This window comes from Tripterygium wilfordii, unplaced genomic scaffold, assembly GCF_013401445.1.
Source record: "Tripterygium wilfordii isolate XIE 37 unplaced genomic scaffold, ASM1340144v1 ctg259, whole genome shotgun sequence".
NCBI lineage: Eukaryota > Viridiplantae > Streptophyta > Magnoliopsida > Celastrales > Celastraceae > Tripterygium > Tripterygium wilfordii.
Genome location: NW_024056241.1, coordinates 22,256 through 46,505, shown reverse-complemented (window position 1 = coordinate 46,505; position 24,250 = coordinate 22,256). Strand labels below are relative to the sequence as shown.

The 24,250-nt window shown below is 34.8% G+C and overlaps 3 protein-coding genes across 3 annotated transcripts; all 3 read right to left on the bottom strand.

The window, feature by feature from the left end:
* Positions 1-5,682: 5,682 nt before the first annotated feature.
* On the bottom strand, positions 5,683-7,975 carry LOC119994770. The gene is made up of 4 exons (XM_038841260.1): positions 7,942-7,975; positions 7,209-7,830; positions 6,242-7,127; positions 5,683-6,105 (listed from the first exon to the last, which is right to left on the bottom strand). The coding sequence occupies exons 1-4, from the start codon at positions 7,973-7,975 to the stop codon at positions 5,683-5,685; spliced, it is 1,965 nt and encodes a 654-aa protein (XP_038697188.1).
* A 4,006-nt stretch (positions 7,976-11,981) lies between these two features.
* On the bottom strand, positions 11,982-14,274 carry LOC119994769. The gene is made up of 4 exons (XM_038841259.1): positions 14,241-14,274; positions 13,508-14,129; positions 12,541-13,426; positions 11,982-12,404 (listed from the first exon to the last, which is right to left on the bottom strand). Exons 1-4 carry the CDS (start codon positions 14,272-14,274, stop codon positions 11,982-11,984), a joined length of 1,965 nt encoding a protein of 654 aa, XP_038697187.1.
* Positions 14,275-18,278: 4,004 nt separating this feature from the next.
* On the bottom strand, positions 18,279-20,571 carry LOC119994768. The gene is made up of 4 exons (XM_038841258.1): positions 20,538-20,571; positions 19,805-20,426; positions 18,838-19,723; positions 18,279-18,701 (listed from the first exon to the last, which is right to left on the bottom strand). The coding sequence occupies exons 1-4, from the start codon at positions 20,569-20,571 to the stop codon at positions 18,279-18,281; spliced, it is 1,965 nt and encodes a 654-aa protein (XP_038697186.1).
* Positions 20,572-24,250: the final 3,679 nt, after the last annotated feature.

Below are 24,250 nucleotides of genomic sequence, written 5' to 3'. Positions count from 1 at the left end.
ACAAAAACGTGAAAAGCTCCTCTATGGAGAGAGTTGAGCAATTCGAAAGCATCAATGTGGACCGTTGTACTCTATTTAGTGCTCTTACAAGTCTAACTTGCTAGTTGAGCCTCCGTGCCACGTTTCGTAAGGTAAAGACGCGAATAGACCAAGTTATGTTTGAAATTGCCCAAAAACGTGAAAAGCTCCTCTACAGAGAGAGTTGAGCAATTCCAAAGCGTCAATGTGGACCGTTGTACTCTATTTGGTGCTCTTACAAGTCTAACTTGCTAGTTGAGCCTTCGTGCAACGTTTCGTAAGGTAAAGACACGAATAGACCAAGTTATGTTTGAAATTGCGCAAAAATGTGAAAAGCTCCTCTATGGAGAGAGTTGAGCAATTCCAAAGCATCAATGTGGACCGTTGTACTCCATTTAGTGCTCTTACAAGTCTAACTTGCTAGTTGAGCCTTCGTGCCACGTTTCGTAAGGTAAAGACGCGAATAGACCAAGTTATGTTTGAAATTGCACAAAAACGTGAAAAGCTTCTCCATGGAGAGAGTTGAGCAATTCCAAAGCGTCAATGTGGACCGTTGTACTCTATTTCGTGCTCCTACAAGTCTAACTTGCTAGTTGAGCCTTCGTGCAACCTTTCGTAAGTTAAAGATGCGAATAGACCAAGTTATGTTTGAAATTGCACAAAAACGTGAAAAGCTCCTCTATGGAGAGAGTTGAGCAATTCCAAAGCATGAATGCGGACCGTTGTACTCTATTTAGTGCTCTTACAAGTCTAACTTGCTAGTTGAGCCTTCGTGCCACGTTTCGTAAGGTAAAGACGCGAATAGACCAAGTTATGTTTGAAATTGCACAAAAAAGTGAAAAGCTCCTCTATGGAGAGAGTTGAGCAATTCCAAAGCATCAATGTGGACCTTTGCACTCTATTTAATGTTCTTACAAGTCTAACTTGCTAGTTTAGCCTTCGTGCAATGTTTCGTAAGTTAAAGATGCGAATAGACCAAGTTATGTTTGAAATTGCACAAAAACGTGAAAAGCTCCTCTATGGAGAGAGTTGAGCAATTCCAAAGCATCAATGTGGACCGTTGTATTCTATTTAGTGCTCTTACAAGTCTAACTTGCTAGTTTAGCCTTCGTGCCACGTTTCGTAAGGTAAAGACGCGAATAGACCAAGTTATGTTTGAAATTGCCCAAAAACGTGAAAAGCTCCTCTACGGAGAGAGTTGAGCAATTCCAAAGCATCAATGTGGACTGTTGCACTCTATTTAGTGCTCTTACAAGTCTAATATGCTAGTTGAGCCTTCGTGCCATGTTTCGTAAGGTAAAGACGCGAATAGACCAAGGTATGTTTGAAATTGCACAAAAACGTGAAAAGCTCCTCTATGGAGAGAGTTGAGCAATTCCAAAGCATCAATGTGGACCGTTGTACTCTATTTAGTGCTCTTACAAGTCTAACTTGCTAGTTTAGCCTTCGTGCCACGTTTCGTAAGGTAAAGACGCGAATAGACCAAGTTATGTTTGAAATTGCCCAAAAACGTGAAAAGCTCCTCTACGGAGAGAGTTGAGCAATTCCAAAGCATCAATGTGGACCGTTGTATTCTATTTAGCGCTCTTACAAGTCTAACTTGCTAGTTTAGCCTTCGTGCAACGTTTCGTAAGTTAAAGATGCGAATAGACCAACTTATGTTTGAAATTGGACAAAAACGTGAAAAGCTCCTCTATGGAGAGAGTTGAGCAATTCCTGTAGGACCTAGGCGACACAAGAGGGGGGGGTGAATTGTGTCCCCAAATTCCAACTGTGAATCCCCTTACTTTTAAACAGAAAATAGACCACAAAAACAAAGACACAAAGTACAGAAGTTGGTCTTTACTAGTATAGCCCTAACCGGTTCAAATCAATTTCAGTTTCAGATGCAATATCTTAATCCAAAATGATAGGGCAAGTAGAACACAACTATATAAGATGTATATAAACGAATATATATGATATAAGATGCTAGGATTCAAGTAATCAACACACTAATTCAGAATTTCATAAAGTAGGTTAAAGGGGCTGAAATATCAATATTAAGAACAATATATTTAGATGTGAACCGAAAATCAAGCTTTAACTCTAAACCATCAACCAACTGAAATTAGAGCATAATAAGTACCAGATTATGAAAACAGTTCAGAATATCAATATTAGAATGCTTAGAAAAGTTTTGACCAATATAAACACAAAATGGGCAGATTTGATTTTGCAAGTATTGAGTAGAGAAATGAACTTTCAAATTCAAGTCACCCAAAATTATCACAAGATAATCGAATGATCAAGAATTATGAATGGCAGTATTGAACAAGTAAATAATCAAAGCATGCAAAACAATAAACAAGCAAAAAGTAAAGCACACGATGATTTATAGTAGTTCGGAGCACCCTCCTACGTCTACTACCTAAGCACCCTTGCTTAGGATTTTCAAATCCACTAGGATAAATAGTTTCCTCAAGAAACCAACAACTCACAGAGGGTTTTTACAAGTCACCCTTAAACTTTTTACAACCTCACAAGGTAAGGGATACAATTTTAGGCTCTAGGTTCCACTCTAGTGTTTAACCAACAAGGTTTGAGGGAACTCTCACAAATTTGACAAAGACTCACAGGTAGGATTGAAATATAAAGTGTCGGAGAGCTTTTTAGTAACAACAATATATGCTTGTAGAACTAGACTTGAAAGACTTGGCTTTTTGCTGGAGAGAAAGAGAGCTTGAGAGAATAGGCTATGTAGCTTGTAGCAAGTCTTGTGTCATCTCCTCTTGTATGGATGGCTATTTATAGGAAAGCCAAGTAGAGATAGTTGAGATCATCCCTTGATCTTCTCATCTTCACTTGAACTTTGAATTTGAATGTAGTTTTTTGAAAACAAACTTGATATTCTCCTTTTATAGTGCAACAGCCTCTCTTTGAACAATTCTACCAACAAACTTGATATCCTCCATTCAAATATATCATTCTCTTGTCTTTGAATGTAGACAACATACTTGGCCATGTTCACCCAAGATTTTCGTCCATTTAAGTCTCTTGTTGAAGAAATGCAATCACTTGATCATAACAGCTCCATTTTGACTTGAATGAGATCTTTACCAACATGACTTTTGAAATTGGCTTCATCTTCTTTCAAATTTCAGCCAATCAAAGCTCCTTTGAAGATATCTCCTCAGCTTCAACTTTGAAAATTTGATTTCAAGGGCTTGAATCTCTCTCTTGGTTATCTCCTCATAAGTTGCAACAAACTTTGATTTTGATCTTCAAAAAATACAGCAACACATCTTGAACCTTGCCACATTCTTGTTCTTGTACACTAAATTTCGAAAATCATGCAACAACCTTGACTTGATTTTGAATTTCGAATTTCGAATCTCCAACTTTGAATTTCGAATCCTCTCTTTAAATTTTGAATGTAGTTTGTTGAAATCTCCACCAAATACTCACCATAAAGTGCTTGTCTGAAATTGACACAGCGTCCTAATTGGACACACCTTGTCTGAAATGAACACTTCTTGTCTGAATTGGACATTTTCAACATTCACCTTCTAGTGGATTTGCAAGAGTGCTTAGGATTTTCATAGCTTGTCCTAAGTCTTACGAGACTATTCTTGGACAGCCGGATTACTACGACTCTTGTCTTAACCTGAAAAACCTTAAGATATGCTTGTAAACTCATTTGAGCTTCATGCTTGAACAATAGGTTAGTTGAGTTCAAATAATCAAAATTAGAGCATATAACATCATAATATATATGGACTTATGTACATATAAGTTTCCAGCTCAAACAAATATCATTTAGTCACATAAGCACTCAATTAAGACAAATAAACATAATTTTCGGATATGAACTAGGGCACAGCTTTTCAGCTACTAAACGGCAGAATTTGTTATTCATTCCTTCAAGCAAAATGTTCCTTATGATGTGATTAATGTCTCTATAAAAATTCAGCTCATTTAGATGTCATTTGATATAAAAACGATCGTTGAGTTCACAACTAGTTTTAAAACACTTGAATGAAAAACCAATTAAGAGAAGTCTCAAATTCAATCAATTTACCATCAAATTCATCACAAAGATCATGTAATCAAATAGCATAGCATGATACAATCATCAAAACAAAAAATATAGGACCTTTAGTCCAACAATCTCCCCCTTTTTGATGATTACAAAACCTAGCATGTAGAAAGCTATTTGATAACTATTGAATTTGATACCAAACTTGAATGCATGAAATGTACTAAGCCTTTAAGGGCACTAAGCTCACCCCTTATTTCATGCTTCACTCATTCCCATATTTTGTCAAAAAATTATGCACTCTCCTCCTTAACTTACGAACTAATACAACTAATGCACTTTCTACATCATCAATTCTCTCCCCCTTTTTGTTATCAATCAAAAAGGAAGTAGTCAGCCCATGAATGCACAATTTTATACAAATGATGCCATGTAAGTATGTGGGATGAAACTGCATTTTTCAAAACTCAACTATCTTACCCGAAAAGGGTTCTTATGCAATGCTCCCCCTAAAATCATGCATATGATTCACACATCAATTGAAATCACAATAGCATTTGATGCCAACTGTAGCTCACTTTTCAATTAACCATGGAGCATCTATAACATGCTATATATCATTCAAGTTCTTTAAAATAAGTTCAAAAACATATATTTCATCAAACGAGCATAGTGACCAAATATATGGTCCTTGACATTAGTTCCAAAGTTTCCTTTCACATGTGAGAACACAACTCCCCCTTGAATGATGCAGAGAATTAGTCATAACAATTTGATAAAAAAAATGGGATTAATCAATCAAAGATATCAAGAATTCAATGACATCAACTTTTATGCACAATGTCTCTTTTCGGATTAAACTTACCCAAGTTATAATCTTCAAAGTAAGCCATATTCATTTTGAGTAACCTATACTAAACTCCCATAGATCTCTTTTCAATGCCATTTTTATAGATGGATCATTTTAGACTCAAATTTTAAAACTCTCAAGCAATTCAATCAAAGACATATATATTATCAAAATCATTCTATTTGACACAATGACGTCAACCATTTCATATATGCAATCAATCATTTCATGTAATCAAGCAACTCATGGAATCAAATAGTTCATGCAATGTACCATATTAAAGATAGAATAAGGCTTTAGAGTTGACCATAGGAACCCCTTGTTGATCTAGCTGAAACCTCATAAGATGTATCTTCAAAGGTTTGCTTCTTTTGGGTGTAGTATGACACTAGCTGATTCTATAGTTTCCATATGCTCTTTTTGTCCACTTTGCATCTTATTTACTTAGCTTGAACACTTGAAGCTTTGAACACCTTGTTCATGTGAATGTTCTCATGGCTTGCATCAATACCTCTCAAGATTGTGGAGCAAGTTTCTTAAAACCTGTTTCTTTTTACTATGCACAAAAGACTTAACCAAGAGTTATACCATTAAAATTTAAGAACAAGACATATCAATATCACTCTTGATCTTAAGAATATGAAATAATGATTATTTTATTATTTTCCTTATATATACAGAATAATCATCACATATATGATTTTCGTTAACTTTCAACCTAGGTAAGCTTCATACCAGATTTCTAGCATGCAAATTTTCTCAAAGTTGACATGCCAATATGACCTAATCTTCTATGTCAATGTAATGCACAATCACTAGAAGCAATCAAACAAGTTAAACTACTACTTAAAGATTCAAAATCAATAACATACACATTGCCACTTCTAGAACCAGCAACTACCAATTCTTTTAACTTATTTTTAATCAAGTATTTGTCCTTTTTGAACTTTACCACAAATCCTTTATCAGCTAGTTGACTAATGCTAATGAGATTAAATGATAAACCACTCACATACAACACACCATCTATGGCAAAGGAAGAATTACCTACGGAACCATTTCCAAGAATTCTACCTTTGGAGTTATCTCCAAATGTGATGTTTCCACCATGTTTCTTTTTAGTGAAGGTAGTGAACATGGTTGGATTTCCAGTCATATGCCTAGAACATCCACTATCAAGATACCATTCTCCACTCTTGAATTCTGTTTTTAAGCATACCTTTAAAATAAAATCAATGAAGCTTAGGTATCCAAACCTTGGATCCTTTAGGGTTAGTCACATTAGCAATAATATGCACACCATACATAGATTCAACATAAGCATTTATATCATCATTTCTCATGCCTTTAGGTACCCAATACCTTTTCAATTTAAATACACCTGGCCTTGGGTGTGAAACCCTAGCTCTTAGGAGCTTGGCCCTTTGGGCAGCCACAATAGAGGTTCTACCCATGGCACTTGTGCCACTTAGACTCTCATTTAGCTTCATTGGATCATATCCAATTCCACTCTTATCCAAATAATGCCTTTGAGAAGAAAATAGCAAATCCAATTTTTCAGAACTTGTACAAAATTGTGAGAATTTCATTTCAAGCAATTGGTTCTTTTCATTTAGATTTTCTACTTCAGATTTCAAATTTGTGAGTTTATCAAGCATTTTGGATTCATACTCTTCCCAAGACAGTATTTCACTATCTAACTCTTTTACTCTTTCTTGCATTTCATCAAATTCACGTAACTTTTGTAATTGTAAATCAGTTATGCCTTGACATGTGTGTTCTTTAAGTGCTTCAATTTCCATCACAAGATCATCAATATTACCAGCAAGATCATTACATGTAATATCTAAATCATCATGCTTAGTCTTCAATTCTACACAATCATGCAGATGCACCTTTTCAATTTTCTTTAGTCTAGAAATTTCCTTTTTAGCTAGCTTGTATTTAAGCATTAGAGATTCATGAAATTCACATAATTGAGCATATGCATCAGATAATGAATCAAAACATTGAGATTCAGAAACACTTACTACCTCATCTTGACTAGATGAGACTTCAGCCGATTTTGCCATTAAACACAATTTGGCTGTGTGATCTTCCTCTTCTTCACTTGATGAGCCATCTGAGCTAGTGTTATCCCATGTAGCTTTAAAGGCCTTCTTCTCTTTCTTTCCTTTTCCTTTAAACTTCTTCTTTGAAGGTTTTGGGCATTCAGCAATCAAGTGACCTGTTTTGCCACATCTAAAACATGTTAGTTCATTTTTCTTACCCTTAAAGTTACCCTTTCTCTTGAAGCCTCATTGCTTCTGAAATTTCATAAACTTTCTGAAATTTCTTGCAATTTGTGTCTCCTCATCTTCATCACTTGAGCTATCCGAATTAGCAGCAAGTGCTATTCCTTTTCTTCTAGGTGTCTCATCCTCTTCTTCATACTTTTTTAGCTCAATCTCATGTGTCATTAAGCTCCCAATGAGTTCCTCCAACTTCAAGGTCTGCAAGTCCTTTGCCTCTTGGATTGCGGTGACTTTGTCTTTCCATGTCTTTGGTAAGCTCCTTAGTACCTTTTGAACTCTATCTGCATTTGAGTACACTTTACCAAGACTTTGCAATTCATTACAAATGGTGGTTAGACGAGCAAACATATCAGAAATGCATTCATTTGGTTTCATCTTAAACAATTCATAGTCATGTACAAGCATATTTATCTTAGTATCCTTTACTTGACTAGTTCCTTCATGTTTAAGCTCTAGCATGCACCAAATCTCCCTAGCACTTTTACAAGTTGAAATATGATCAAATTCAGCTCTAATTAATGCACAATGTAAGATGTTTACAGCTCTATCATTTAGACTAACCAATTTCTTATCTTCCATTGTCCATTCACTTCTTTCTTTATCGACAAGCGTGTCTCCTGATTTCTTCTTAGGCCTATGTGGACCATACTCTATTACATCCCATAAATCTAAGTCAATTGATCATATAAAAATTCTCATCCTAGTTTTCCAAAAACCATAGTCTTTTCCATTGAAAAATGGAGGTCTGTTCATAGAGAGACCTTCAGCCTCACCATGAGATGTTGTGAATGCCATTTACGCTAGTAGAGTGTTAATTCTAATTTCTAGCTAGTCCTTGCTCCGATACCAATTGTAGGACCTAGGCGACACAAGAGGGGGGGGGGGTGAATTGTGTCCCCAAATTCCAACTGTGAATCCCCTTACTTTTAAACAGAAAATAGACCACAAAAACAAAGACACAAAGTACAGAAGTTGGTCTTTACTAGTATAGCCCTAACCGGTTCAAATCAATTTCAGTTTCAGATGCAATATCTTAATCCAAAATGATAGGGCAAGTAGAACACAACTATATAAGATGTATATAAACGAATATATATGATATAAGATGCTAGGATTCAAGTAATCAACACACTAATTCAGAATTTCATAAAGTAGGTTAAAGGGGCTGAAATATCAATATTAAGAACAATATATTTAGATGTGAACCGAAAATCAAGCTTTAACTCTAAACCATCAACCAACTGAAATTAGAGCATAATAAGTACCAGATTATGAAAACAGTTCAGAATATCAATATTAGAATGCTTAGAAAAGTTTTGACCAATATAAACACAAAATGGGCAGATTTGATTTTGCAAGTATTGAGTAGAGAAATGAACTTTCAAATTCAAGTCACCCAAAATTATCACAAGATAATCGAATGATCAAGAATTATGAATGGCAGTATTGAACAAGTAAATAATCAAAGCATGCAAAACAATAAACAAGCAAAAAGTAAAGCACACGATGATTTATAGTAGTTCGGAGCACCCTCCTACGTCTACTACCTAAGCACCCTTGCTTAGGATTTTCAAATCCACTAGGATAAATAGTTTCCTCAAGAAACCAACAACTCACAGAGGGTTTTTACAAGTCACCCTTAAACTTTTTACAACCTCACAAGGTAAGGGATACAATTTTAGGCTCTAGGTTCCACTCTAGTGTTTAACCAACAAGGTTTGAGGGAACTCTCACAAATTTGACAAAGACTCACAGGTAGGATTGAAATATAAAGTGTCGGAGAGCTTTTTAGTAACAACAATATATGCTTGTAGAACTAGACTTGAAAGACTTGGCTTTTTGCTGGAGAGAAAGAGAGCTTGAGAGAATAGGCTATGTAGCTTGTAGCAAGTCTTGTGTCATCTCCTCTTGTATGGATGGCTATTTATAGGAAAGCCAAGTAGAGATAGTTGAGATCATCCCTTGATCTTCTCATCTTCACTTGAACTTTGAATTTGAATGTAGTTTTTTGAAAACAAACTTGATATTCTCCTTTTATAGTGCAACAGCCTCTCTTTGAACAATTCTACCAACAAACTTGATATCCTCCATTCAAATATATCATTCTCTTGTCTTTGAATGTAGACAACATACTTGGCCATGTTCACCCAAGATTTTCGTCCATTTAAGTCTCTTGTTGAAGAAATGCAATCACTTGATCATAACAGCTCCATTTTGACTTGAATGAGATCTTTACCAACATGACTTTTGAAATTGGCTTCATCTTCTTTCAAATTTCAGCCAATCAAAGCTCCTTTGAAGATATCTCCTCAGCTTCAACTTTGAAAATTTGATTTCAAGGGCTTGAATCTCTCTCTTGGTTATCTCCTCATAAGTTGCAACAAACTTTGATTTTGATCTTCAAAAAATACAGCAACACATCTTGAACCTTGCCACATTCTTGTTCTTGTACACTAAATTTCGAAAATCATGCAACAACCTTGACTTGATTTTGAATTTCGAATTTCGAATCTCCAACTTTGAATTTCGAATCCTCTCTTTAAATTTTGAATGTAGTTTGTTGAAATCTCCACCAAATACTCACCATAAAGTGCTTGTCTGAAATTGACACAGCGTCCTAATTGGACACACCTTGTCTGAAATGAACACTTCTTGTCTGAATTGGACATTTTCAACATTCACCTTCTAGTGGATTTGCAAGAGTGCTTAGGATTTTCATAGCTTGTCCTAAGTCTTACGAGACTATTCTTGGACAGCCGGATTACTACGACTCTTGTCTTAACCTGAAAAACCTTAAGATATGCTTGTAAACTCATTTGAGCTTCATGCTTGAACAATAGGTTAGTTGAGTTCAAATAATCAAAATTAGAGCATATAACATCATAATATATATGGACTTATGTACATATAAGTTTCCAGCTCAAACAAATATCATTTAGTCACATAAGCACTCAATTAAGACAAATAAACATAATTTTCGGATATGAACTAGGGCACAGCTTTTCAGCTACTAAACGGCAGAATTTGTTATTCATTCCTTCAAGCAAAATGTTCCTTATGATGTGATTAATGTCTCTATAAAAATTCAGCTCATTTAGATGTCATTTGATATAAAAACGATCGTTGAGTTCACAACTAGTTTTAAAACACTTGAATGAAAAACCAATTAAGAGAAGTCTCAAATTCAATCAATTTACCATCAAATTCATCACAAAGATCATGTAATCAAATAGCATAGCATGATACAATCATCAAAACAAAAAATATAGGACCTTTAGTCCAACAATCTCCCCCTTTTTGATGATTACAAAACCTAGCATGTAGAAAGCTATTTGATAACTATTGAATTTGATACCAAACTTGAATGCATGAAATGTACTAAGCCTTTAAGGGCACTAAGCTCACCCCTTATTTCATGCTTCACTCATTCCCATATTTTGTCAAAAAATTATGCACTCTCCTCCTTAACTTACGAACTAATACAACTAATGCACTTTCTACATCATCAATTCTCTCCCCCTTTTTGTTATCAATCAAAAAGGAAGTAGTCAGCCCATGAATGCACAATTTTATACAAATGATGCCATGTAAGTATGTGGGATGAAACTGCATTTTTCAAAACTCAACTATCTTACCCGAAAAGGGTTCTTATGCAATGCTCCCCCTAAAATCATGCATATGATTCACACATCAATTGAAATCACAATAGCATTTGATGCCAACTGTAGCTCACTTTTCAATTAACCATGGAGCATCTATAACATGCTATATATCATTCAAGTTCTTTAAAATAAGTTCAAAAACATATATTTCATCAAACGAGCATAGTGACCAAATATATGGTCCTTGACATTAGTTCCAAAGTTTCCTTTCACATGTGAGAACACAACTCCCCCTTGAATGATGCAGAGAATTAGTCATAACAATTTGATAAAAAAAATGGGATTAATCAATCAAAGATATCAAGAATTCAATGACATCAACTTTTATGCACAATGTCTCTTTTCGGATTAAACTTACCCAAGTTATAATCTTCAAAGTAAGCCATATTCATTTTGAGTAACCTATACTAAACTCCCATAGATCTCTTTTCAATGCCATTTTTATAGATGGATCATTTTAGACTCAAATTTTAAAACTCTCAAGCAATTCAATCAAAGACATATATATTATCAAAATCATTCTATTTGACACAATGACGTCAACCATTTCATATATGCAATCAATCATTTCATGTAATCAAGCAACTCATGGAATCAAATAGTTCATGCAATGTACCATATTAAAGATAGAATAAGGCTTTAGAGTTGACCATAGGAACCCCTTGTTGATCTAGCTGAAACCTCATAAGATGTATCTTCAAAGGTTTGCTTCTTTTGGGTGTAGTATGACACTAGCTGATTCTATAGTTTCCATATGCTCTTTTTGTCCACTTTGCATCTTATTTACTTAGCTTGAACACTTGAAGCTTTGAACACCTTGTTCATGTGAATGTTCTCATGGCTTGCATCAATACCTCTCAAGATTGTGGAGCAAGTTTCTTAAAACCTGTTTCTTTTTACTATGCACAAAAGACTTAACCAAGAGTTATACCATTAAAATTTAAGAACAAGACATATCAATATCACTCTTGATCTTAAGAATATGAAATAATGATTATTTTATTATTTTCCTTATATATACAGAATAATCATCACATATATGATTTTCGTTAACTTTCAACCTAGGTAAGCTTCATACCAGATTTCTAGCATGCAAATTTTCTCAAAGTTGACATGCCAATATGACCTAATCTTCTATGTCAATGTAATGCACAATCACTAGAAGCAATCAAACAAGTTAAACTACTACTTAAAGATTCAAAATCAATAACATACACATTGCCACTTCTAGAACCAGCAACTACCAATTCTTTTAACTTATTTTTAATCAAGTATTTGTCCTTTTTGAACTTTACCACAAATCCTTTATCAGCTAGTTGACTAATGCTAATGAGATTAAATGATAAACCACTCACATACAACACACCATCTATGGCAAAGGAAGAATTACCTACGGAACCATTTCCAAGAATTCTACCTTTGGAGTTATCTCCAAATGTGATGTTTCCACCATGTTTCTTTTTAGTGAAGGTAGTGAACATGGTTGGATTTCCAGTCATATGCCTAGAACATCCACTATCAAGATACCATTCTCCACTCTTGAATTCTGTTTTTAAGCATACCTTTAAAATAAAATCAATGAAGCTTAGGTATCCAAACCTTGGATCCTTTAGGGTTAGTCACATTAGCAATAATATGCACACCATACATAGATTCAACATAAGCATTTATATCATCATTTCTCATGCCTTTAGGTACCCAATACCTTTTCAATTTAAATACACCTGGCCTTGGGTGTGAAACCCTAGCTCTTAGGAGCTTGGCCCTTTGGGCAGCCACAATAGAGGTTCTACCCATGGCACTTGTGCCACTTAGACTCTCATTTAGCTTCATTGGATCATATCCAATTCCACTCTTATCCAAATAATGCCTTTGAGAAGAAAATAGCAAATCCAATTTTTCAGAACTTGTACAAAATTGTGAGAATTTCATTTCAAGCAATTGGTTCTTTTCATTTAGATTTTCTACTTCAGATTTCAAATTTGTGAGTTTATCAAGCATTTTGGATTCATACTCTTCCCAAGACAGTATTTCACTATCTAACTCTTTTACTCTTTCTTGCATTTCATCAAATTCACGTAACTTTTGTAATTGTAAATCAGTTATGCCTTGACATGTGTGTTCTTTAAGTGCTTCAATTTCCATCACAAGATCATCAATATTACCAGCAAGATCATTACATGTAATATCTAAATCATCATGCTTAGTCTTCAATTCTACACAATCATGCAGATGCACCTTTTCAATTTTCTTTAGTCTAGAAATTTCCTTTTTAGCTAGCTTGTATTTAAGCATTAGAGATTCATGAAATTCACATAATTGAGCATATGCATCAGATAATGAATCAAAACATTGAGATTCAGAAACACTTACTACCTCATCTTGACTAGATGAGACTTCAGCCGATTTTGCCATTAAACACAATTTGGCTGTGTGATCTTCCTCTTCTTCACTTGATGAGCCATCTGAGCTAGTGTTATCCCATGTAGCTTTAAAGGCCTTCTTCTCTTTCTTTCCTTTTCCTTTAAACTTCTTCTTTGAAGGTTTTGGGCATTCAGCAATCAAGTGACCTGTTTTGCCACATCTAAAACATGTTAGTTCATTTTTCTTACCCTTAAAGTTACCCTTTCTCTTGAAGCCTCATTGCTTCTGAAATTTCATAAACTTTCTGAAATTTCTTGCAATTTGTGTCTCCTCATCTTCATCACTTGAGCTATCCGAATTAGCAGCAAGTGCTATTCCTTTTCTTCTAGGTGTCTCATCCTCTTCTTCATACTTTTTTAGCTCAATCTCATGTGTCATTAAGCTCCCAATGAGTTCCTCCAACTTCAAGGTCTGCAAGTCCTTTGCCTCTTGGATTGCGGTGACTTTGTCTTTCCATGTCTTTGGTAAGCTCCTTAGTACCTTTTGAACTCTATCTGCATTTGAGTACACTTTACCAAGACTTTGCAATTCATTACAAATGGTGGTTAGACGAGCAAACATATCAGAAATGCATTCATTTGGTTTCATCTTAAACAATTCATAGTCATGTACAAGCATATTTATCTTAGTATCCTTTACTTGACTAGTTCCTTCATGTTTAAGCTCTAGCATGCACCAAATCTCCCTAGCACTTTTACAAGTTGAAATATGATCAAATTCAGCTCTAATTAATGCACAATGTAAGATGTTTACAGCTCTATCATTTAGACTAACCAATTTCTTATCTTCCATTGTCCATTCACTTCTTTCTTTATCGACAAGCGTGTCTCCTGATTTCTTCTTAGGCCTATGTGGACCATACTCTATTACATCCCATAAATCTAAGTCAATTGATCATATAAAAATTCTCATCCTAGTTTTCCAAAAACCATAGTCTTTTCCATTGAAAAATGGAGGTCTGTTCATAGAGAGACCTTCAGCCTCACCATGAGATGTTGTGAATGCCATTTACGCTAGTAGAGTGTTAATTCTAATTTCTAGCTAGTCCTTGCTCCGATACCAATTGTAGGACCTAGGCGACACAAGAGGGGGGGGGTGAATTGTGTCCCCAAATTCCAACTGTGAATCCCCTTACTTTTAAACAGAAAATAGACCACAAAAACAAAGACACAAAGTACAGAAGTTGGTCTTTACTAGTATAGCCCTAACCGGTTCAAATCAATTTCAGTTTCAGATGCAATATCTTAATCCAAAATGATAGGGCAAGTAGAACACAACTATATAAGATGTATATAAACGAATATATATGATATAAGATGCTAGGATTCAAGTAATCAACACACTAATTCAGAATTTCATAAAGTAGGTTAAAGGGGCTGAAATATCAATATTAAGAACAATATATTTAGATGTGAACCGAAAATCAAGCTTTAACTCTAAACCATCAACCAACTGAAATTAGAGCATAATAAGTACCAGATTATGAAAACAGTTCAGAATATCAATATTAGAATGCTTAGAAAAGTTTTGACCAATATAAACACAAAATGGGCAGATTTGATTTTGCAAGTATTGAGTAGAGAAATGAACTTTCAAATTCAAGTCACCCAAAATTATCACAAGATAATCGAATGATCAAGAATTATGAATGGCAGTATTGAACAAGTAAATAATCAAAGCATGCAAAACAATAAACAAGCAAAAAGTAAAGCACACGATGATTTATAGTAGTTCGGAGCACCCTCCTACGTCTACTACCTAAGCACCCTTGCTTAGGATTTTCAAATCCACTAGGATAAATAGTTTCCTCAAGAAACCAACAACTCACAGAGGGTTTTTACAAGTCACCCTTAAACTTTTTACAACCTCACAAGGTAAGGGATACAATTTTAGGCTCTAGGTTCCACTCTAGTGTTTAACCAACAAGGTTTGAGGGAACTCTCACAAATTTGACAAAGACTCACAGGTAGGATTGAAATATAAAGTGTCGGAGAGCTTTTTAGTAACAACAATATATGCTTGTAGAACTAGACTTGAAAGACTTGGCTTTTTGCTGGAGAGAAAGAGAGCTTGAGAGAATAGGCTATGTAGCTTGTAGCAAGTCTTGTGTCATCTCCTCTTGTATGGATGGCTATTTATAGGAAAGCCAAGTAGAGATAGTTGAGATCATCCCTTGATCTTCTCATCTTCACTTGAACTTTGAATTTGAATGTAGTTTTTTGAAAACAAACTTGATATTCTCCTTTTATAGTGCAACAGCCTCTCTTTGAACAATTCTACCAACAAACTTGATATCCTCCATTCAAATATATCATTCTCTTGTCTTTGAATGTAGACAACATACTTGGCCATGTTCACCCAAGATTTTCGTCCATTTAAGTCTCTTGTTGAAGAAATGCAATCACTTGATCATAACAGCTCCATTTTGACTTGAATGAGATCTTTACCAACATGACTTTTGAAATTGGCTTCATCTTCTTTCAAATTTCAGCCAATCAAAGCTCCTTTGAAGATATCTCCTCAGCTTCAACTTTGAAAATTTGATTTCAAGGGCTTGAATCTCTCTCTTGGTTATCTCCTCATAAGTTGCAACAAACTTTGATTTTGATCTTCAAAAAATACAGCAACACATCTTGAACCTTGCCACATTCTTGTTCTTGTACACTAAATTTCGAAAATCATGCAACAACCTTGACTTGATTTTGAATTTCGAATTTCGAATCTCCAACTTTGAATTTCGAATCCTCTCTTTAAATTTTGAATGTAGTTTGTTGAAATCTCCACCAAATACTCACCATAAAGTGCTTGTCTGAAATTGACACAGCGTCCTAATTGGACACACCTTGTCTGAAATGAACACTTCTTGTCTGAATTGGACATTTTCAACATTCACCTTCTAGTGGATTTGCAAGAGTGCTTAGGATTTTCATAGCTTGTCCTAAGTCTTACGAGACTATTCTTGGACAGCCGGATTACTACGACTCTTGTCTTAACCTGAAAAACCTTAAGATATGCTTGTAAACTCATTTGAGCTTCATGCTTGAACAATAGGTTAGTTGAGTTCAAATAATCAAAATTAGAGCATATAACATCATAATATATATGGACTTATGTACATATAAGTTTCCAGCTCAAACAAATATCATTTAGTCACATAAGCACTCAATTAAGACAAATAAACATAATTTTCGGATATGAACTAGGGCACAGCTTTTCAGCTACTAAACGGCAGAATTTGTTATTCATTCCTTCAAGCAAAATGTTCCTTATGATGTGATTAATGTCTCTATAAAAATTCAGCTCATTTAGATGTCATTTGATATAAAAACGATCGTTGAGTTCACAACTAGTTTTAAAACACTTGAATGAAAAACCAATTAAGAGAAGTCTCAAATTCAATCAATTTACCATCAAATTCATCACAAAGATCATGTAATCAAATAGCATAGCATGATACAATCATCAAAACAAAAAATATAGGACCTTTAGTCCAACAATCTCCCCCTTTTTGATGATTACAAAACCTAGCATGTAGAAAGCTATTTGATAACTATTGAATTTGATACCAAACTTGAATGCATGAAATGTACTAAGCCTTTAAGGGCACTAAGCTCACCCCTTATTTCATGCTTCACTCATTCCCATATTTTGTCAAAAAATTATGCACTCTCCTCCTTAACTTACGAACTAATACAACTAATGCACTTTCTACATCATCAATTCTCTCCCCCTTTTTGTTATCAATCAAAAAGGAAGTAGTCAGCCCATGAATGCACAATTTTATACAAATGATGCCATGTAAGTATGTGGGATGAAACTGCATTTTTCAAAACTCAACTATCTTACCCGAAAAGGGTTCTTATGCAATGCTCCCCCTAAAATCATGCATATGATTCACACATCAATTGAAATCACAATAGCATTTGATGCCAACTGTAGCTCACTTTTCAATTAACCATGGAGCATCTATAACATGCTATATATCATTCAAGTTCTTTAAAATAAGTTCAAAAACATATATTTCATCAAACGAGCATAGTGACCAAATATATGGTCCTTGACATTAGTTCCAAAGTTTCCTTTCACATGTGAGAACACAACTCCCCCTTGAATGATGCAGAGAATTAGTCATAACAATTTGATAAAAAAAATGGGATTAATCAATCAAAGATATCAAGAATTCAATGACATCAACTTTTATGCACAATGTCTCTTTTCGGATTAAACTTACCCAAGTTATAATCTTCAAAGTAAGCCATATTCATTTTGAGTAACCTATACTAAACTCCCATAGATCTCTTTTCAATGCCATTTTTATAGATGGATCATTTTAGACTCAAATTTTAAAACTCTCAAGCAATTCAATCAAAGACATATATATTATCAAAATCATTCTATTTGACACAATGACGTCAACCATTTCATATATGCAATCAATCATTTCATGTAATCAAGCAACTCATGGAATCAAATAGTTCATGCAATGTACCATATTAAAGATAGAATAAGGCTTTAGAGTTGACCATAGGAACCCCTTGTTGATCTAGCTGAAACCTCATAAGATGTATCTTCAAAGGTTTGCTTCTTTTGGGTGTAGTATGACACTAGCTGATTCTATAGTTTCCATATGCTCTTTTTGTCCACTTTGCATCTTATTTACTTAGCTTGAACACTTGAAGCTTTGAACACCTTGTTCATGTGAATGTTCTCATGGCTTGCATCAATACCTCTCAAGATTGTGGAGCAAGTTTCTTAAAACCTGTTTCTTTTTACTATGCACAAAAGACTTAACCAAGAGTTATACCATTAAAATTTAAGAACAAGACATATCAATATCACTCTTGATCTTAAGAATATGAAATAATGATTATTTTATTATTTTCCTTATATATACAGAATAATCATCACATATATGATTTTCGTTAACTTTCAACCTAGGTAAGCTTCATACCAGATTTCTAGCATGCAAATTTTCTCAAAGTTGACATGCCAATATGACCTAATCTTCTATGTCAATGTAATGCACAATCACTAGAAGCAATCAAACAAGTTAAACTACTACTTAAAGATTCAAAATCAATAACATACACATTGCCACTTCTAGAACCAGCAACTACCAATTCTTTTAACTTATTTTTAATCAAGTATTTGTCCTTTTTGAACTTTACCACAAATCCTTTATCAGCTAGTTGACTAATGCTAATGAGATTAAATGATAAACCACTCACATACAACACACCATCTATGGCAAAGGAAGAATTACCTACGGAACCATTTCCAAGAATTCTACCTTTGGAGTTATCTCCAAATGTGATGTTTCCACCATGTTTCTTTTTAGTGAAGGTAGTGAACATGGTTGGATTTCCAGTCATATGCCTAGAACATCCACTATCAAGATACCATTCTCCACTCTTGAATTCTGTTTTTAAGCATACCTTTAAAATAAAATCAATGAAGCTTAGGTATCCAAACCTTGGATCCTTTAGGGTTAGTCACATTAGCAATAATATGCACACCATACATAGATTCAACATAAGCATTTATATCATCATTTCTCATGCCTTTAGGTACCCAATACCTTTTCAATTTAAATACACCTGGCCTTGGGTGTGAAACCCTAGCTCTTAGGAGCTTGGCCCTTTGGGCAGCCACAATAGAGGTTCTACCCATGGCACTTGTGCCACTTAGACTCTCATTTAGCTTCATTGGATCATATCCAATTCCACTCTTATCCAAATAATGCCTTTGAGAAGAAAATAGCAAATCCAATTTTTCAGAACTTGTACAAAATTGTGAGAATTTCATTTCAAGCAATTGGTTCTTTTCATTTAGATTTTCTACTTCAGATTTCAAATTTGTGAGTTTATCAAGCATTTTGGATTCATACTCTTCCCAAGACAGTATTTCACTATCTAACTCTTTTACTCTTTCTTGCATTTCATCAAATTCACGTAACTTTTGTAATTGTAAATCAGTTATGCCTTGACATGTGTGTTCTTTAAGTGCTTCAATTTCCATCACAAGATCATCAATATTACCAGCAAGATCATTACATGTAATATCTAAATCATCATGCTTAGTCTTCAATTCTACACAATCATGCAGATGCACCTTTTCAATTTTCTTTAGTCTAGAAATTTCCTTTTTAGCTAGCTTGTATTTAAGCATTAGAGATTCATGAAATTCACATAATTGAGCATATGCATCAGATAATGAATCAAAACATTGAGATTCAGAAACACTTACTACCTCATCTTGACTAGATGAGACTTCAGCCGATTTTGCCATTAAACACAATTTGGCTGTGTGATCTTCCTCTTCTTCACTTGATGAGCCATCTGAGCTAGTGTTATCCCATGTAGCTTTAAAGGCCTTCTTCTCTTTCTTTCCTTTTCCTTTAAACTTCTTCTTTGAAGGTTTTGGGCATTCAGCAATCAAGTGACCTGTTTTGCCACATCTAAAACATGTTAGTTCATTTTTCTTACCCTTAAAGTTACCCTTTCTCTTGAAGCCTCATTGCTTCTGAAATTTCATAAACTTTCTGAAATTTCTTGCAATTTGTGTCTCCTCATCTTCATCACTTGAGCTATCCGAATTAGCAGCAAGTGCTATTCCTTTTCTTCTAGGTGTCTCATCCTCTTCTTCATACTTTTTTAGCTCAATCTCATGTGTCATTAAGCTCCCAATGAGTTCCTCCAACTTCAAGGTCTGCAAGTCCTTTGCCTCTTGGATTGCGGTGACTTTGTCTTTCCATGTCTTTGGTAAGCTCCTTAGTACCTTTTGAACTCTATCTGCATTTGAGTACACTTTACCAAGACTTTGCAATTCATTACAAATGGTGGTTAGACGAGCAAACATATCAGAAATGCATTCATTTGGTTTCATCTTAAACAATTCATAGTCATGTACAAGCATATTTATCTTAGTATCCTTTACTTGACTAGTTCCTTCATGTTTAAGCTCTAGCATGCACCAAATCTCCCTAGCACTTTTACAAGTTGAAATATGATCAAATTCAGCTCTAATTAATGCACAATGTAAGATGTTTACAGCTCTATCATTTAGACTAACCAATTTCTTATCTTCCATTGTCCATTCACTTCTTTCTTTATCGACAAGCGTGTCTCCTGATTTCTTCTTAGGCCTATGTGGACCATACTCTATTACATCCCATAAATCTAAGTCAATTGATCATATAAAAATTCTCATCCTAGTTTTCCAAAAACCATAGTCTTTTCCATTGAAAAATGGAGGTCTGTTCATAGAGAGACCTTCAGCCTCACCATGAGATGTTGTGAATGCCATTTACGCTAGTAGAGTGTTAATTCTAATTTCTAGCTAGTCCTTGCTCCGATACCAATTGTAGGACCTAGGCGACACAAGAGGGGGGGGGGTGAATTGTGTCCCCAAATTCCAACTGTGAATCCCCTTACTTTTAAACAGAAAATAGACCACAAAAACAAAGACACAAAGTACAGAAGTTGGTCTTTACTAGTATAGCCCTAACCGGTTCAAATCAATTTCAGTTTCAGATGCAATATCTTAATCCAAAATGATAGGGCAAGTAGAACACAACTATATAAGATGTATATAAACGAATATATATGATATAAGATGCTAGGATTCAAGTAATCAACACACTAATTCAGAATTTCATAAAGTAGGTTAAAGGGGCTGAAATATCAATATTAAGAACAATATATTTAGATGTGAACCGAAAATCAAGCTTTAACTCTAAACCATCAACCAACTGAAATTAGAGCATAATAAGTACCAGATTATGAAAACAGTTCAGAATATCAATATTAGAATGCTTAGAAAAGTTTTGACCAATATAAACACAAAATGGGCAGATTTGATTTTGCAAGTATTGAGTAGAGAAATGAACTTTCAAATTCAAGTCACCCAAAATTATCACAAGATAATCGAATGATCAAGAATTATGAATGGCAGTATTGAACAAGTAAATAATCAAAGCATGCAAAACAATAAACAAGCAAAAAGTAAAGCACACGATGATTTATAGTAGTTCGGAGCACCCTCCTACGTCTACTACCTAAGCACCCTTGCTTAGGATTTTCAAATCCACTAGGATAAATAGTTTCCTCAAGAAACCAACAACTCACAGAGGGTTTTTACAAGTCACCCTTAAACTTTTTACAACCTCACAAGGTAAGGGATACAATTTTAGGCTCTAGGTTCCACTCTAGTGTTTAACCAACAAGGTTTGAGGGAACTCTCACAAATTTGACAAAGACTCACAGGTAGGATTGAAATATAAAGTGTCGGAGAGCTTTTTAGTAACAACAATATATGCTTGTAGAACTAGACTTGAAAGACTTGGCTTTTTGCTGGAGAGAAAGAGAGCTTGAGAGAATAGGCTATGTAGCTTGTAGCAAGTCTTGTGTCATCTCCTCTTGTATGGATGGCTATTTATAGGAAAGCCAAGTAGAGATAGTTGAGATCATCCCTTGATCTTCTCATCTTCACTTGAACTTTGAATTTGAATGTAGTTTTTTGAAAACAAACTTGATATTCTCCTTTTATAGTGCAACAGCCTCTCTTTGAACAATTCTACCAACAAACTTGATATCCTCCATTCAAATATATCATTCTCTTGTCTTTGAATGTAGACAACATACTTGGCCATGTTCACCCAAGATTTTCGTCCATTTAAGTCTCTTGTTGAAGAAATGCAATCACTTGATCATAACAGCTCCATTTTGACTTGAATGAGATCTTTACCAACATGACTTTTGAAATTGGCTTCATCTTCTTTCAAATTTCAGCCAATCAAAGCTCCTTTGAAGATATCTCCTCAGCTTCAACTTTGAAAATTTGATTTCAAGGGCTTGAATCTCTCTCTTGGTTATCTCCTCATAAGTTGCAACAAACTTTGATTTTGATCTTCAAAAAATACAGCAACACATCTTGAACCTTGCCACATTCTTGTTCTTGTACACTAAATTTCGAAAATCATGCAACAACCTTGACTTGATTTTGAATTTCGAATTTCGAATCTCCAACTTTGAATTTCGAATCCTCTCTTTAAATTTTGAATGTAGTTTGTTGAAATCTCCACCAAATACTCACCATAAAGTGCTTGTCTGAAATTGACACAGCGTCCTAATTGGACACACCTTGTCTGAAATGAACACTTCTTGTCTGAATTGGACATTTTCAACATTCACCTTCTAGTGGATTTGCAAGAGTGCTTAGGATTTTCATAGCTTGTCCTAAGTCTTACGAGACTATTCTTGGACAGCCGGATTACTACGACTCTTGTCTTAACCTGAAAAACCTTAAGATATGCTTGTAAACTCATTTGAGCTTCATGCTTGAACAATAGGTTAGTTGAGTTCAAATAATCAAAATTAGAGCATATAACATCATAATATATATGGACTTATGTACATATAAGTTTCCAGCTCAAACAAATATCATTTAGTCACATAAGCACTCAATTAAGACAAATAAACATAATTTTCGGATATGAACTAGGGCACAGCTTTTCAGCTACTAAACGGCAGAATTTGTTATTCATTCCTTCAAGCAAAATGTTCCTTATGATGTGATTAATGTCTCTATAAAAATTCAGCTCATTTAGATGTCATTTGATATAAAAACGATCGTTGAGTTCACAACTAGTTTTAAAACACTTGAATGAAAAACCAATTAAGAGAAGTCTCAAATTCAATCAATTTACCATCAAATTCATCACAAAGATCATGTAATCAAATAGCATAGCATGATACAATCATCAAAACAAAAAATATAGGACCTTTGGTCCAACAATCTCCCCCTTTTTGATGATTACAAAACCTAGCATGTAGAAAGCTATTTGATAACTATTGAATTTGATACCAAACTTGAATGCATGAAATGTACTAAGCCTTTAAGGGCACAAAGCTATGTTATGTTTGAAATTGCACAAAAACGTGAAAAGCTCCTCTATGGAGAGAGTTGAGCAATTCCAAAGCATCAATGTGGTCCGTTGCACTCTATTTAATGTTCTTACAAGTCTAACTTGCTAGTTTAGCCTTCGTGCAACGTTTCGTAAGGTAAAGACGCGAATAGACCAAGTTCTGTTTGAAATTGCACAAAAACGTGAAAAGCTCTTCTACGGAGAGAGTTGAGCAATTTCAAAGAATCAATGTGGACCGTTGTATTCTATTTAGTGCTCTTACAAGTCTAACTTGCTAGTTTAGCCTTCGTGCCACGTTTCGTAAGGTAAAGACGCGAATAGACCAAGTTATGTTTGAAATTACCCAAAAACGTGAAAAGCTCCTCTACGGAGAGAGTTGAGCAATTCCAAAGCATCAATGTGGACCGTTGCACTCTATTTAGTGCTCTTGCAACTCTAATATGCTAGTTGAGCCTTCGTGCCATGTTTCGTAAGGTAAAGACGCGAATAGACCAAGTTATGTTTGAAATTACACAAAAACGTGAAAAGCTCCTCTATGGAGAGAGTTGAGCAATTCCAAAGCATCAATGTGGACCGTTGTATTCTATTTAGTGCTCTTACAAGTCTAACTTGCTAGTTTAGCCTTCGTGCAACGTTTCGTAAGTTAAAGAGGCGAATAGACCAAGTTATGTTTGAAATTGCACAAAAACGTGAAAAGCTCCTCTATGGAGAGAGTTGAGCAATTTCAAAGAATCCATGTGGACCGTTGTACTCTATTTAGTGCTCTTACAAGTCTAACTTGCTAGTTTAGCATTCGTGCCACGTTTCGTAAGGTAAAGACGCGAATAGACCAAGTTATGTTTGAAATTGCACAAAAACGTGAAAAGCTCCTCTATGGAGAGAGTTGAGCAATTCCAAAGCATCAATGTGGTCCGTTGCACTCTATTTAATGTTCTTACAAGTCTAACTTGCTAGTTTAGCCTTCGTGCAACGTTTCGTAAGGTAAAGACGCGAATAGACCAAGTTCTGTTTGAAATTGCACAAAAACGTGAAAAGCTCTTCTACGGAGAGAGTTGAGCA